This window comes from Lycorma delicatula, chromosome 2 (genome assembly GCF_047948215.1).
Source record: "Lycorma delicatula isolate Av1 chromosome 2, ASM4794821v1, whole genome shotgun sequence".
NCBI classification, from domain to species: domain Eukaryota; kingdom Metazoa; phylum Arthropoda; class Insecta; order Hemiptera; family Fulgoridae; genus Lycorma; species Lycorma delicatula.
Window position 1 is genome coordinate 118,558,328 of NC_134456.1, and position 18,398 is coordinate 118,576,725.

General features: G+C 26.5%; 1 protein-coding gene across 1 annotated transcript in view; it reads right to left on the reverse strand.

Moving 5' to 3' along the window:
- Nucleotides 1–18,398, reverse strand: part of CARPB (Carbonic anhydrase-related protein B) — a 512,938-nt gene that overhangs the window by 124,879 nt on the left and 369,661 nt on the right. The window contains exon 6 of the mRNA XM_075357939.1: nt 173–268. Within this exon, the coding sequence (XP_075214054.1) occupies nt 173–268 (96 nt within the window). The remainder of the gene's footprint in view (nt 1–172; nt 269–18,398) is intronic.

The following is an 18,398-nucleotide window of genomic DNA, read 5'->3' on the forward strand; positions in this document are numbered from 1 at the left end:
TATAATTTCCATTAATCAGTAATTAATTATTTAAAATGAAATTATCAGTAGTTTCAAGAAGTAGTGATAGTTTATTTATTTTATAAAAGGTTTTAAAAAGAAATTGAAGAAATATAAAATATGTTCATAAAATTTTTATTTACAGTAAAAAGATAAGGGATGGAAAACTTACTTGAAGAAGTAAAGAGATGGCAACAATCCCTTGGGCCTTGTGAAGAGCCTCAGAAAAGTTAGAGTATAACTGTGAGTTGAAACCAAATATTTGGATCTGTAACGTAAGAAAAAAATTATCTTCTTATACAAACAATCTTTTTAAACATTTATGATCTTATCTTTTTTTATAGTATACATCTTTAAAAAGCACTGATAAAATAATACTTTTTTTATTATTGATTTTAAATAGAAATTTAAAACATGTATTACTAACATACTTGTAGTTAATGGTGAACGATATTTAATACTTTATTACATACATTAGGCAATATTTATTCACTCAGCCTAGTTACAATGTTCTTGTTGATTATAAACCAAAGATAGTCAATCATGTTTCTATATTGCTGCAAACTACTCTATGAGATTTGACTTTAAAAAGAATTTTTAAACATTTTTTTATATAAAACAATACTTATATGATGGTATTTTTAATTTCTTGTAATAATGTGTACAATGAATTATTAAATAAGTTCTTAATTTAATATATCTAAACGACATGTACATTGATATTACTAGTGTAGTATGATAATGAATCCAATTAAATATTACCTCTTGATTCTTATTGAAAGTTGGGAAGAATAAAGAATTTTTTTTTGAAAGAAAAGTAAAGTGAAATATAATAGAAATTAAAGGTTAACGTTTTATGTTAAATAGTAGAACTATTGATCTAGTAATATCGAAAAAAATATATATATACTCTATTTATTTTGTATAAAATTTGAACATAATAGTTAAATTTTTTATTCTATTTTCATTTGACTAAAGTGCACTTTTAAACTAAATTAAATACACAATTACCTTCTTAAAATCAATTTTAATTCAAATAAATGAACACAATCCTATTCAAATGTAAATTACAAGATTAATGGTCTGTGAGAAAATTTAAATATAGTTTGAATATTGGAAGTAAAATTTAAATCTGCTTACTAATTTTTGTATTTCATAAAAAAATATATAATATCTCTTCAGAAACACAAGATTATGCATTATTATTAAAATCTAAAATATAAAAATGATATTCTAAAATTTACAGCAAATTATTATTTTTCAACGAAATTGGGATAAAAACCTGAAAGGTATATTCAATTAAAAATGGTCTTTTAGTAAACGTAAAAAAAAAATTCAATTTATTTATTTTCGCTTAATATTTCTAAATTGTTCTTCAAGGCTTTTATTTAATGCAGAGGGTATATAATACTTATATTACTAGTTGGTACTACAACTCTTGAAGAGCGTGTACTTCCTGAACAATATGCTCCTACCTGATCAATACTTCCTCTTTTTTCAAAGATAATATTTATTGACTTATAGAGTTTTTATCTTTCATTCATATTTTAGGACCCCTACAAATCTTTTTACGTTACAAACTACTGCACCTAGATTTTTTATTCAATTTCTCTCTTTATAGTCATTTCAGATTCTTTTAACGATCGATTACTTGAATTTCTGGGATTTTTATTTTTAATCATTTTCAGTATTTGATTTAATTTTATCTTTGGTTTAATGCTAGTCATAACCTCTATGAACATACTACTTCCTACGTTCTCAGCTACATGTTTCATAAACTTCAATTTTTGTCATTTTTTGAAGTCTTTACTTTCTACATATCTCTTACATGTACCTCAGCATACACCTCAGCATAAAGAAATTTACCTATACTATTTTTTTATTAATTATATTTCTGGAGAGCTTATACATTTTATTGCGTTCATAATCTTTAATAGTTTTATACCTTCTATTCTCTTCCATTATTTCTAAAATAATCTTCTCTTATTCATGCCTTTGTATTAGACGTAACTAAAATTTCTTTTCTGCCTTATTTATTCTCTTTTTAAAATTTATCAATCCATTTTTGACCAAATTAAATTTTTTTGTGTCGTTTCGATCATTTATTCAAATTTTTACTTCTATTTTAGTCTATCTGTATGGTATCTGTTTGATTTCATATTTTCTTAGTTTCTTAAATTTCAAACACACCTGATTGAGATCAGAATAAACATCTGCTCTAGAATACATTTTACAGTTCGGTTATAAAATTCTGTTTATCTCTCTCTTTCTACATATATATATATATTATGGAAAAATCTTGAGTTTATCGTCAGAGGTGAGATCTAATAGATGTAGTCAGTTTTTGGGGTTGAATTTTTTGTAGTAGTTTGGTATGAGGGTATCATTCAGTGCAAAATTGTCTTTGGCCATGAAGATAGGCATATTTTAATGCCAAGAAAAGAATTACGTATTACATTTTGCTTTATTTAGATCGAACTTGTATGAGGGACGCGCTACCATGCAGCTGTTTGGTGACGTTAAGTGTTTGGTTTAGTAGTTTGAGTAGCTACCTTAGATTTTTGTTTGTGAGTATTTTATAAGCAAACACTTAAATGAAACCGACAGGCGTCCGCCAGGGCGCTTGTTCGTTGCCCGAATAACTTAACCCACCGGGTTGGTCTAGCGGTGAACGCATCTTCGCAAATCAGCTGATTTCGAAGTCGAGAGTTCCAACGTTCAAATCCTAATAAAGGCAGTTACTTTTACACGGACTTGAATACTACATCGTGATTACCGGTGTTCTTTGGTGGTTGGGTTTCAATTAACCACACATCTCATAATGGGTCGACCCGAGACTGTGTAAGACTACTTCACTTATACTCATACATATCATCCTCATTCATCCTCTGAAGCAATACCTGATGGTGATTCCCGGAGGCTAAACAAGAAAAAAAATATCAGAACATAACTGTATTAACTGATGTTATATCTTACGGCAAAATTTTGAATGCCTTATTCCTACTGCATTCCTTCTATTATCTACCTATTATCTCAAACTATTTTTTTTTTGTCCTTATCCTATGATATTCCAGTCTCCTACTACTACTACTACAAAAAATCTGTCATCTCCTTTTACATATTTGATTGATCACCTATTTTTCATGAATACTTTGTATTTTCTCATCTTCTACTGAAGAAATATTTTTCTCACAAGGAGTATGTTTCATTCTTTATTTGAGTATGACTAATGTTATTTTCTGGGCTCCTGTTAATAGGCCTGAACTTTGTTTGCGTCATCAGTTTTATTACCAGTAGTTAAATATTTATTTATTATTATGTAATAAAAATATAACTTTTTTATTTCCATTATTTATTACGCAGTACCGCGATTTTAATCTTGAGTGAGTTGTTCAAGCGTTATTTTTGATTATTAATTATAGTAACCTTTTAAAAATGTTATTCTTCAATGATGTATAAAATCACACTTTAATTTATAGAATGTTCAGACTAATTTTTCCAAAAGTGACATTAACTTTTTTTTGTCTTTACGTAATCAATATTATTTCTGCACTAGTTCATTGGAGATTGAAAAAGACAAACTGATAAATTGTAATTGTATCAGTAACCTATACATTGATAAAACATAAACTCAAAAAAATGTAACACAATAATAATTTAAATTTTAATAAGTTTTATGGTTTATTTCACGGTATTTATATCATAAATCAATAGACTATACGCATGGGTAATTTTTAAAAAATTAATTGAATCAATTTTTATTTCACCAAGAATGGAAAGTTTACATGAAAATAAAAACAATTACTGCTTTTAAGGTCTTGTATTTATTGCATTATCAATTTTCGTAATTATTAAGATCGTTTAGCAGTTTCAAAGATCAAAGAATTTATTTATAAGGAGGTAATGCCATTTACACAACAGTTTATTAAACAAATTACTTTAGCTTCGAGTGTTTTACTGTCAAAGGATAGAGTTGCTTTTTGTAAACTTCATAAAGAGAATAGAATAAGTTTCAAAAAGGTATATATATATATATATAAAAATAAATTTACTCGTTAATTTTAAAAACGGTATTGTAAGATTTAGTACTAACTTTTCATCTGTAATAAACTATAAGGTTTTATTTTTTATAAAAAGAATTCAGGCTATTTCTATCGTTTTTGGAAAGGTAGATAAACTCCTTTTTTTGTATTTTATTTTTTCAAAACGGTTTTTGTATAAAATATAAAAAACCTAAAAAAAATTACTTTGAAATTGTAAAATTAATAGAAGATATGATAATATCACAAACAATACGAATAAAAACGGATTAGCTTAAAAAAAATGTTCAACACAAAAAAATGTGTTTATAATAATATTATGTGAACCAGCTGATAAAAGAAACGAAAAAAATTGTATATACCAAATAACATGTTTTTCCATTATTATTGTGAGTCTCAATTTAACTGAGGGAAACATACAGTAATTATGAAAAATTATAAATAAAAGTAACTTCATCTTTCGTCAATTTTTCAGCTAATATAAAATTAATCATAGAATTTCTGCAATTTAGTTAACCATAGAAAGCTTTTACCTATTTTTTAGATAGTTTATAATTTTTACAGGTGTTTGGTTTCAATATGAGAGATCTTTTTTAAAGTAATTACTATTTTAGGTTTTAATATAGATAGAATAATTTATATTTTGCAATGAACTATCTGTTTTAACATTATTGTTAGGAATCAAAATAAATTCAAAATTTTAATTTTAATTACCAGAGAGATGGTATTAGTGCAAACCTTTTATTAAAACAAACATAAATTTCATCCGTACGTTATGAAAGAACAAATAAAAATAAAATACTAGACTTGTATAAACGTTTTTGTGTACTTTTAGTATCATTGTAAAACGACTGCAGAATAGGTGGCCAAGTTTCCAAATAGTTTTGATAGAAATTATTTTTTTTTTTTACGATATCATTTCTTTGCGATTATAAAACTGTCTATTGTAATACCATTGGTTCAAAACACAATTCAGTAAAATTAAAAGTTATTAGTATTTACCGAGAACCGAAATAACAGGTTTTTTTTTTTTTAAATCGCCGCCTTACTGAAATCTCAATCAGAAACAAAATCTTTAATAACATATAAAATATTCTTATATTTAATTAACTAAACTGAATCATTATTTTGTTCAACGAAGTTATGAAAATTAAAATTTAATTACTGAGAAAAAAAAAAATATTTTTCCGTAATTCGTATAAAATTTGTTCGAATGAACTGAATTGAGATTAAAAAGAGTAGCACAGGAAAGAAATAAGAAAATAAATAAGAAATACAGAAAAGTAATCTGTAAATTATTTTAAGAAACCTACAAAATAAAAAGTGTCTGCCAAATGTTGATAAAATAAAAAATTCTTTAAAGATAATTTACCAATTTTAAGAAGAATCATATTTCATTTGTATAGCCTATAAATCTTTACTTGTAACGCATTCAGATAAAATATAATTGACATTTACGTAAAATAAAAACCATGATTTATGGAAAATTGACAATGAGAAATTTTGTATCGATTAAGCTAAAACAACACTATTTTGGCTGATGTCCTATAAACCAGAAATAGTACGTTGCAATATAAAAAATGAAGCCAAATTTTAATACCTGGAAATATGGAAAAAATGTGCAGTAAAGTAAAATTCTCAAAATTAAGTTAAAAATCGTAAAGAAAATATAAGAGTAAACTAAACTTGTTGAATAATGTACTGATTTTGAGTTGAATCTATTAAACCTGTGATGACATAAATTTGACAACTATCACGATAAGATCATAAAATCACCTTGCTAAAAATTATCACCTAAATCACAAGTTGTGATTTATCTTTTTAAACAATTTATCTTTTCAGTTTTCAGCGAACATAGTTCATAAAAAGGTAAACTTTTTGTTAAGGTATTGAATATTAACAAAATAAGAATCTGTTTGCACCACAGAGTAACTACTTCCATTCAATATAAAAAATAAAAAAAGAAACACTAACTTTTCATTATTTAGAAAACATCACATTAGATGAAACTGCAGTCAGTCAACTTAAAAAAAGAAAGGAAAGTTTAAATGTTATCGTTTGGTTGGAAGTAAAAAATATTTCGTTCACGCGTACATTTTTTTATATTAATAAACAGAAAAATTAGATGCGGCTAGTTTCATTTTGAAAATTCCAGTTTAATTTTTAGTTCCTTGTACAAAGTAAAGGAAGTATTGTGATCGCGAAAAATTTCGGTTTTCACATTTTAAAGGGAATATCCATTTTGACCATCCCTGAATCCATTTTCACTTGTTTCGGCGTGACGTTTATACGTACGTATGCATATATCTCACATAACTCAAAACCTAATGGCCGTAGGATGTTGAAATTTTGTATTTAGTACTGTTGTAACATATGGTTTTTCACCTTCCCTTTTAATTACAATCTGCTGAACCAAAAGTATCCAAAAAAGCGCAAAATCCAAACAAATGTGGATTTTGGACATTTTTAACTGCAGTAATAAGCCCTCATTGGGAGCTTTTCAACGGTATAGTGCTACTTAATTTCATTGTTCCAGAGTTATAGCCAAATGAAATTATACTTAATGAAATATTTGGATCTTTCAAGGGGAAGGCACATCGGTTCGAATCAGACTTCATTTACTTTTTTTTTAACTTAAATATATTGATTTATTAGTAATTATTAGCCTGTGATTATAAAAAAATTGCGATAAATAATAATTCAATAATAGCGATAAAAAAAATATGAAAAAAATCAGAAGTTATTAGTGAAATAAAATTATATGTACTTTTCGAAATATGTGTATGTAATTTAATAAACGTAAAAGAAAGTCACGTGGTGTCCATATCAGATTTGGTGAAACATTTGATTATTTAATATTAATTGAAAATTATAAATTAGATTCGTATTATTTTTATTTATGCATTTGGTTCAGTCTATTTGATAATAAATATCGCTATAAAATTGAGTAACCCTGGATGTTTCGTTTTTGTTTTCATTTTGTTGATGTTCATCATAATAATTTTACAAAAACATAGTATTACATACATATAAGACTTATATTTATTAAAGATTAATAAAGGGACTTTTACTTTTACCTAATATTTTAAGTAAGATTGCTGAATTAATAATTGTTTAAATATTTGATGTTAATAAAAACTAATATTTTAGCAATGGTTTAACTTTCCACTTTTATTAGAGAATTGGAGGATCGTATCTCACTTTCTTTTTTTTTTAAGTATGAAAAAATATCAGTTCTTAATGAAGTAAAATTTTGTGTACTTTTCAATTAAAAAAAAAAAATGTGTATATGTAATTTTATAGGCGTACACGGAAGTCATGTGGTGTCCATTTCAGATTTTTTTTTTTTTTTAACAGTATTACTGAAAAAAAATGGTTTCGAATAATTATTTTGTGACTTCAGACATAATTATCAACTACCTAAAATTATACTCAATGAAAGCAGTTCCCGAATTTTCTTCAGTGATCTATATAAAAAAAATTTACAGTTTGTAATTCATTTTTGCATTTTCAACAAGAGACGAACCAAATTAAATTTATCTACGAAATTTTGTAGCGAGAAGGAATTTTTTGTTTAGAAAACCCACAGTTAGAAAGGACAAGATTTAATTATTAATACTTTTTTTTTCATCTCTTTTTATCAAGCTAATCTCTATGCAAAGTATATTTCTTATTAGTTTCATTACAGCTTTAATATTTTTTCAGATATGATGCAGGTTTTTTTAAAAACATTTTATTTTTTCAAAGAAAAAATAAACTTTGGTCATTAAGAAATCATTACATCTTCACATAGAAGTATTCATACCTATGGTATGTACTATGATATCACAAATTGCTCTTTATTAATGAAATTTTAAAGCGTATTTGATTCTGGGAAAAATTCTAAATTTATTATTTTATTATATCATTGTGAACATTCAGTCAGTAAAATTATATTTTCTAATTTATACGACGGTGTATTTATGATTTACATTTAGCTTTATGTTGATGTACACTTATTTCCAGTGATATATATATGTTATTGCTTTTAGTTAATATTTTAATATTGGATTGTAAATATTTTTCCTTTTGTTTACCAATTTGTCATTATTTTTACATACATTTTGAACTCATAATATATATATATATATATATATATATATATATACATTCTTTTTTCTAATATTAGAGAAACAAAACAGACTGAAAAGGATCTGTGTAGAAACAACGCAATATGTTATTATTGAAAAAAATACCATAAAAATGCTGGGATTTGCTATTCCCTACTTTAAAACTTACCACAATGTAGGAGAAACTTAAATTGAGTTTTTTTTAATCAATTTATTTTTATATTCATTACAAAAGTAATGCAATAGATATCAGTATAATTTTTAAAGATAAAAGAATTCTATTTATTTATTACTTTATCATAATTAACGATAATACTAATGTTGTTTGTAGGTACATAGAATTTGAACAAAATAAACCATTTGCTATATTTTTTATTTATACGACTTCTTTAATCTCAAAATTCAATATCTGCGGTATGATAATTTCTTGGACCTAATGCAGTGTATGCAATGCATAAAAATCCTTTAAAAAAAAACTTTAATTTTTTAAAGTTTTTTAGTTATTGTTTATAACTCTTACTTATATGAAGATTATTTTAAAGTAATTCTTTGTCAGAAATATATATAATTGGAAAACTAAAATAATTTACTGAATACAACAACAGAAAGAATTTTAGCCATACTACGCTATTTTTATTTTTGTCATAAGTTAACTAGATAACCATGTTTACGTATTTTTATATAGATGTTCACTTAAATTTCAAAAACTGCAGGGCTGATCTGAATGTTTCTATAATAAATGCTTCTATTAAACGTAAAAATTATTTTTACTGTATATTTACGAAATACCTCCCACCATCAATTGAAATATAGAGAACATGTCATATTTTACTAGGTTATTTTTCGTGTAGTAATGTTTTGAGTCGCTAACAAAGTCACGTTCCGTAAAAGATGTCAACTGGGTAACCGTGAATGGAATTTTGCAAAAAAAAAAATAGTTGAATTTAATTTAAATGGTTTATTTATTAAAATATATAAACAATTTCTTTTTTTTTAAATTTATTGCACCACCTATTTTCTTAGGTAGGCAATTGAAGTATTTTTTGTTACAGGCAACGTTTTTGAAAGATATTTATAATTAAATTTACATCTAAAATTTACTGGTAAGGTGTTTTATTTTTGTTATCTTATACTAAAACTAAAATACGACAAAAGGTTTTTGCTTAGTATCTTTCTTTATTTCAGTTTGTGCCCAATCATCTCGAATTATGACTATTCCAATATTTGTACGGATTTACCGTAAGGATTACATGGCTTGTTTCACTGAAGCATGAATTAAAATTTTTTTTTTAACTAAAAAAAAAAAAAATGTAAAGTTTGATTTTATTAATGCCTGCAATTATTTAACTAGAAATTACTAGTGAACAGAACCTTCTATACGAAAACATTGATTTTTTTTAAATTCAATTGCCCAGAATGGATTTTTCTAAAAGAAAAATTAAACTGCTGGAATTCTCAGTAATTTCATTTTTATATTTTCATTCTAATCACTTAATCAAATATACCTAAAAATTAAAATAAAATTGCATAAGCTTTTCATTATTTTGTTTGTTTTAAATTTAATTTCAAAAATTGCTTTTTACTCTTTCTTGGGAAGGACAGGATATTTGTGAACTACAAATAATGGTTGAGTTTCAGAAAAAGATTTCGGAGGTGTAAAAATTAAAAGAAACAAAATTAAAAAAAAAAAATCGTATGAAATATTTTCTTTTTTATTAAATAATAATATAGATTTCCTTCTGGTTAATAAATAAAATTATGGTACCTTAGTAGAATGGATAGTTCAGCTTATCAAAAATAACTTTCTGGGCAAAAATGATTATATATTATTATTAATATTTAATCTGTATATTTTGTAAAATACGTTAAATAAACAAATATACAGTAAAACATTAATTTTTCATTGGATAAGAGGTAGGTATTGCAGATGACTTATATTAAATGTAAATTATAAAATAGATAAGCTATTTTCATATATACTATAACTGTATTCTGCAAAAAAGTAAATTAAAGTGCGTAGAATATTGAGAAAATTAGGTTACGTGGTATAATTAGAGTAGTGTAAGGCAATATTGCTCTAATTACAACAGTAATTATTAAGTAACCTAATAATAAAGTAAACAAGCTAGTATTTCAATTAATTACAAATGTACGAATATTGTTAAATTGCCGTAAAAATAGTTAAAACTATATTTTAAGGGTTTTGTATTTTATATCTCTACATTATTTTTTTGTAATATTAAAATAATGATAATACTGTTATCATTATTAGGAGTTAGTCGCAGTAGATTGTGGCAGTAGATAGAATGCCTGCTTATTTATGAGCTTCTCAAGAGGTCGGATTTATTACAAAGTCTCAGCGGCTTAAATTGGCGGCAAATAATTTTAATTATGCTACCGGAACGTTGGGGGAGCAAAACAGGTGCTAAGAAAGTTTGAATAATCTTCTAGCGCAGTCTGGCGGTAAAATGGGATTTTCCCCGGACCCAAATTCTTCTTAACCCTTCCAACAATCTCCTTTTCCTCTCTTACAACTTCTACCTTAAAGCACACACCCTCACATTTACCTCTTATTTTTATCGTACTCTTTATTTTCACAACATAAATCTTAATGTCCTCTCAGAAATGAAACCGTGAAATGTTATGATAACTGTTTCTATTCTTTACCGAACCACTTCTTTAAAAATTCTCTTCGTATTATTTGAGCCAAAACTATTATTTTTATGACACATTAAAATTAATGTACACATAAAAATACGTTTAAAAATTGCAATAATGATAAAAAATAAAATTATAAAACGACTGTCATATTTTGTAAATTTATCAGCAATATTATTTTATACCTTTTTTTAAGTATAAAAACCTTAAAGTTTTATTAAAACATTTGTATAAATACATTATTTTTCTTGTAAAAAGATAAATAAGAATAATATTGAATATAGAAAATAAAACTTAAGTTATTTAGTGGATAAGTATTTAATAGAATATTGGTGAATATGAATAAAAGTGTAAAAAATATTATATCCTACGTATATATTTCTGACCTTAAGCTAATAGATTTTTAAGTACCTTATAAAGTTATAAAATACTAAAAATAGAAAAATATTGTAATATAAGAAGTTAAAAGCAACATTTAATATTAAACTTTCACTAATATATCTTATGAATAACAGTTATTTATTAATACATTTTTGCTATTTTCTTGTTCATAACGGTCAGGAATGATATTAAATTGAAATTTCTACTTCTAAACGTAATCAAATTGGCTCGGTGTTTGTTAAAAAAAGTTTTAGATTTCAAACAGTTATTTGCAGACACATTGTTATTATATGACCACCAGAATACGTGTTTTTGTTGATGGTAAGTGTTTGTATCTACGAATTCGTGGTTTAATTGTAAATAATATTTAGCTCTTTTTATAATAATAATAATTAAATATAATATATCCTACGCCTGTATTAAGAAATTAGCAGTAATTTTTTAATACTTAAGTTTTAAATATTATTTAATTTTTATTAATAATTGATAACTTTTAATATTATGATAAATTTAAAAAAAATAGTTTATAGAGAAAAATTTAAAACTTTAGATTAAGGTTATTTTTAAATTATTTATTTTTTTAATTTTTCCTTTCCGTCTATTCTACACGTGCCTGTTATAGTAATTGTTTTGTCCAAAAAAGCATTTCTTTGCACTACTGGAAACTGAAACGTATTTACAACCTTCAGTGACAATAAAATAAAATCGATTTTAATAATTATAATTAATTCGGCACAGATTTTTCCATAAAGTGTAGGCAAATAATACGTAGCATTTCCATTATGCACTTTCTATTTTATGTTTGGTTTTTGCGTAGATTAGTGTATAGCTCCTGCAACGTTCGTTTCGGCAGTTAGCGCTAACGAATCGTGGTATCCAGTTATAAATATATAATAATACAATGCTAGCACCTCTTTTTTATAAGTAAAAACTGTATAAATAGACATTTTTAAAAATAATAAAAATAAATCTGGCTAAACTACTTTAATAGTGCACCGTAAGTCATATGTTAAACTGTTTTAAATGATTATGTTAATACGTTGTGTTACTAATGAACAAAAATGTAAGTAAAAATAATGAAAAGTAAAAATGTTTACATAATAAAAAGTAGGTGTTAATAAATTATTTATATTTTTATCAACTACGATTCATTGAAATTATTTTAATGATTTGTAAATATGTAGTTGGAAATTCCTGATGATGAAGACAACTCGATAAAGTCAAGTGCAGGTTACAGTTTGCTTGGGAAGGTATGCAGTATATATTAAATATAGAATCTTTCCTAAACAGAATCCAGCGTAATTCCTGATAGACTGCCTATGCAGAATAGGCAATTCGTAGTTATATTTGATTTGTGAAAACAGAGCCTCTAGGTAACTACGCAACACAAGATAGACATGTTGAGATAAGCTTGGCTTCAGTTTGAAGAGGAGACCGGGAAGCTAAATTATGTCGAAGCTTGTTGAACATCGAGGAAGGCGGCCAAACAGTATTATTCCCTTCATTTTAGGCACCCGCCAGTCACACTAACAATTCTGTGGACCTGCTCGATGGATCAATGGCCACCTCTGAAGCCAAATTGGTGAACAGGGATAACGTTACCCTTCTCTAAGGCTGGCCAAAATTTTTGAAGGAACAGCCTTTCAAACACCTTTGTAATGATAGGAAGCCAGCTTAAAGGCCTGTACGAAGACACGTCATTTTCATATTTATTCGGCTTCAAAATCGTAGTGACCTGCAATACCTTCCATTCCAAGGGAATGTTGTCAAGTGTATGTTGTCGTATCGCGTTGTACGGGTGCGTTGTATAAAGTAATACCGAAGACGGTAACATGAAAAACATTTTACGAGCCAGCAAATCAAATTTGGGGGAGATTCTGTCCAATGAGATTCTTTTCTCTAACTAGCTGAATTATTCGTTATAGAGTCTAAGTCCTGCGGGTTAATTCTGAACTGTTTACTGTTAATCCAAAGTCGGTCCTAGTTATGACTGTCTCCAATAGCTCATACAGTTTCATTACATCCGTGATACCATATAATATTACACATTATCTCTTTGTTCAGCTGGATTAGCGGTCTCATCCATAGAAAAATATTCAGACTGGTTAGAAAGTGAAAACTCGTTACCAGGAGACTGAGAAATAGCATGTGACACCTAGACGTATACAACGTTGGCACCGTTTGCCATGGTACGCTGTGCAGTTGGAACTTCATCACTTGGTACTCCCCTTTGCTGCCCGAGATGTCGCACACGTCATCAACAAGTACGTCTCTGATTAAATTGGGATATATAGTCTTCCGAGGTGCCGTGTTCGAAGTACTCATCGGGCCTCGCTTCCATTTGTTGTTTTGATAGACATCGTCGTCACAAATAGCAATTAGCTGTTCCATAACACCTATAGGTTATCTGAATGCCCTCTTTATTAGTCAGTAAAAGGTCTCTAAAATTACAGAAATATATAAAGAAAAAGCTATTCCTACCATAACACTGAACTTAGCTTCAAACCCTCACCTTATTTGACGTACCGTTCCAAATTATTCACTAAAAAACCAAATTTTTCATATGAGTACTTAAACCGTATTTTTCCCATTATTTATTTATTTTTTAAAATGAAAATTGGTACTTTTCAAAGAAAGATTTAATTTAAATAAGCTTACCTTGCGGCAATGGTACTCCAACTCTAATTTATTTAATTTAATAACTATTGTCAGAGTGTTTTTATATTACACTATTAATTTTTCCTTAGTTTTACAAAAATTCAAATTCGATTAACATACAATTAACTAATTAATACTCTATTTCAATCTTGTATATATATGTTTGGAAACATCGAAAATATATATTTAATCTCTATATAGATTTTTAATTTATATCTGAATCAGTTAATATGATTGATTGCAATGATAATTGTTTCTTGTTTTGCTAGTTAACAATGAAATTTACGAAGATGTTTTTCTTTAACACAAGTGGAATATAACTTAAAGAATAGTAAAATCTTTTTTTTCTTTTTCACTTCTATCCGTTTTTATGAAAGATTATGAATAATCAATAACATCTTGACTTAGATGCAAAAATTCTACATATAAAATTTTTAAATTAAAATTATGTTTTTCTATAAATTCACCATAAATAATTCGTTCTGAAGAAGCAGAAGATCTTAAATTAAAGTTCTCAAGTGAGATAAAAAAAAAGTGATAAATGTTACATTATTAAAAATTAATTTCAATATAATCTTTATATTCTGGTCCTAGGGTGCAAATTTTAAAATAATTATTTATAACTATGATCAAAAAATTACATTAATTATTAAATATCCCATATACTTAAGTTGAATATCGTTTATTTTACGTCAAAAATAAATATGTAAATAAAAGTGAGAACAGCTATCATTGATAAATAAAAAAAAAAAAAAACTTGCACTAATCAGATCATTTAACTCTCTTCGGAGTACAATAAGAATTAAAATCTCTTGCGGCTCTAATTTTTATCTTTATGTAAGAGGAAATTCAACATTTCTGCAGTATTTTCATAATTTTTTTAATCTCAAAGGAAGCAACAATCCCTATCGTCGAGAGGTGTGTCTGAATAGAAAAAAGAATAAACAAGAGAACTCCAGGTAAAAAAGAATAAACACAGAAAAAACTTTATTTTCTTTTTCTTAGTTTTTCTTTTATTTTAAACTGTATCATTATACTTTGGTTTTTATTATATAATTTTTGTGTTTTACATTTTTAAATCTTTTTTACGGGAAAAATCCCTTGGTAAAAATAGGAAGACATCTCTAACAAAAAAACACGTGTAATAATGAAGTTATATTGGGTTAAATTTATTCCAAATTAAAATTTATGTATTTTTTTTTTTAATGAAACCGATTAATCTGAAGTCTTAATTTTGTTTTTATTTTCTTTCTAATCGTAAAAATTTGTAATAATTATCATAATAGTCATTGGTAAGATTTCTATATTATTATTATTTTTTAATATTTTTATTTTTATTTTTTTTTTTTCTGATGACATTTTTAAACTAAAGAAAAATAGGTAAAAAAGAATTCAGGAAGAGATGAATTAAGAGCATAGGAACTAAGAGAACGTAAACTATTTGACATTACTAAATTTTATATTAGAACAGAAGTGTTTTAAAAGAAAACAGTTGGATCATGTTAATATTTCAATATTTGTTAATAAAGTATAGAATATGTATAATTTTAAGTTTTCTTAACTATGGGTTTTAACACGATTGCTGGAACACGACCTCCAGGAACAATTCAGAATCATATCTTCCGAAAGTAAAACACCTGGTATAAAATAACATTTTCAATTTTGCAGAATTGTAATTTTAATATATTATATTTAATAACGGGAGGCTAGATCACCAGACAGTCTTGAAGTAAAGAGTTCTTAACCTTTAGGAAACCTATAAATTGCTTATTTATCCATAAAAGTAGAAAGTTCGAAATAGAATAGTTAGTATGTCTCAATGTTTTAATTTAAATTAAAGGGTCGTCAAAGGATCTAGGCTTTAGGAAGTAGAGGAAAATATAAACTCTGTCACAGTATTCCGTCGTTGTTTAACCTCGGGACGAATAAATCTTTTTTTTTAAAATAGAAATTACATAATCATCTTAATTAAGGGTGAGTGACTTAGAGTGTATGAGGTGTAAGAATGCCTCTTCAATACCATTAATAGTTTATTCTCCCTGAATGCAAAATGTTTTATAAAAGAATAGTTGAAATATTACAATCATATTTCTTCAGAATATTTCGGAGAATCTATAAATATGTAATGGATTGTAGTATTTTTAAACTATAAAAACAAGGGTAAAGGATGGAACCGATCACATATATCCTATATAGCCTCTGATATTTCAGAAGAAGTAATTTTTTAAATAATAAAGGATTTTTTCAAACCGTTTATATAGTTCTTGAGATTACCATTGACAAAAATGAACTCTTTTCATAAAAATAATAATATACCTACTGATGGGTAAAGCATAATTATGTGCCAAATATAATCAGTTTAATGTAATCTTGAGGAAACAGAAGGACCTCTCAGCAGAGTTTTTTTTTAGGAAGTAAAGTTTTATCTTCTTAATAGTAGATGAAGAAGATATACATCACTTTAAAGATGAAATTATTTCACTTAGATTTACTTGAAAATAACATCTACAAGCAAAAGGAATAGAGATAGAATTATTCAGTTTTGTAACTTAATTTACCAATGCATTTTATGAAATTTCATTAAAATTTTATCCAACTGTTTTGATTTTTGAAGCGTGAAGAGAATGTTTAACGTGTAAAATATAGAAAACTTTTTAATACCTAATATTTCTATTACTTATATTAGCAATATTTTAACTGGAAATGTTGGTATTTATTTACAAGAGTGGAACGTCTTGTAAATGATTGTGAAAATTGATGTTCTAAAACGATATTTTTTCGTAAAAGAACACTGCCTGCCCCGCTAGTCATAACAGCTTTAATACTGTTTATAAAAATAATTTATTTATCAATTATATTTATCACCTAGTCACGTTATATGTAGTTCTTTCATTTCGTTCATAAGCTTTCAGTATTTCAATAGATTAAAAATATAAATAAACAATTCGTTCATTCATTCATAGTGTTCTGCCATTAGGTCAGTTCCTGTCACGGCTGTTTCTGTCCACCTTGTTCTATCCTATGCTAACTTCTTTGTTTCCGCATATTTTCCCTTTTCCATAATCCCATCCATCACTTGAAATCTTCCATTTTTTCCATTCACCAAGCCTTCTATTGCATCCATTAATAAACACCTTCTTTTCATACAATATTCTAGCCAGTTCCTTTTCCTATATTTAATTACATTTAGCACTTCCCTGTTCTCTCCGATTCTCTTTAATACTTCTTCATTTGTTACACGGTCTTGCTATCCGATATTTATCATTCTGCGCCACATCCATATCACAAAAACCTCTATTCGTTTCTTCCTGCATTTCTCATAGAGTTTCAACTCCATACAGCATTACACTCCAAATAAAACATTTCACTAATCTCTTCATTAACGCTAACTTTCCACACAGCAGCCTTCTCTTATTAAATGCATTCATACTTCTTGATATTCAAGTTTTAATTTCTACTGTGAAAGTCAGGTCATCAGTTATAAAGCTCCCTAAGTACTGAAATTTCTTCACCTGCTCTAAAACTTAATTTGCTACCTTATACTCAATCCTCTTCTCTTTTTCACCTAATACTATACATTTTGTCTTCTTTTTGTTTATCCTCATACCCTGACTTTCGCAAGCTTCATTTAAGTCATCAAGCATTTCATTTAGTTTACTTGGACTCTCCAATAACAATAAACAAATTTATTCTATAAAAAATCCAAATATTACCACTTTTGCCATTATGCCTTCAGAAAAACAAAAAGTGCATGTACTTAATTTAAAAATATTCTGGTAAATTATAAATCAATTAATGAATCAGACCAAAATAAGTTTTACTGAAAATTTATTTATTATTATTATTTTTTTTTTTAATTTACTTCAGTCAACGATTTCAGTTTATGTTCATAGAATTTTTACTTTAAATTGTTCAAAGAAAAAACACGACATTTTCCTGTTGCACTCTAGAAAATTAAGGATGATAAATAAAAGTCACATTATCCCTTTTCCACAGAAGTAATTGCAGAATCAAAGGATTTTTTAAATAATAAAAATACGAAAAGTTTTCTTTTTCTTTTATTGTCTGTAACATTTTGTATTTCAATTGGATTATCTCAATAGCAAAGTGTTACACGTGCGCTGTGTACACGAGTGTAAAATAAACATTGCAATCCTTATGAGTGAAATCACGGCTACAGTTCAATAATATTTACAGAAAAGATTCTATATTTTTATTTATTTTATTTTTGTGACACATTGGTTAAATCCAAGCGTCATCTTTGTGAGACATACTAGTAAACATTTGAAAGAATTTACTACCCCTAATGAACTGAATTTTAAAAAATGAACGTATCCTTTCGTCGATTACCTCTTTATTTTGTTCCCTACTGAATAAAATTTTTCTTATTAAGTTAGCAAGAGAAAACGTAATTACACAGTTAAGTGCTTAACTAAATCGAGTAGGCGATTATTATAAAAATGACGCTTTAGAATAAACTATTTTGAAAAAATTGGAGTAAATATTCAGATTAAAACTTCTTGCAAACTATTGACTCTTTCATTGCAATGTT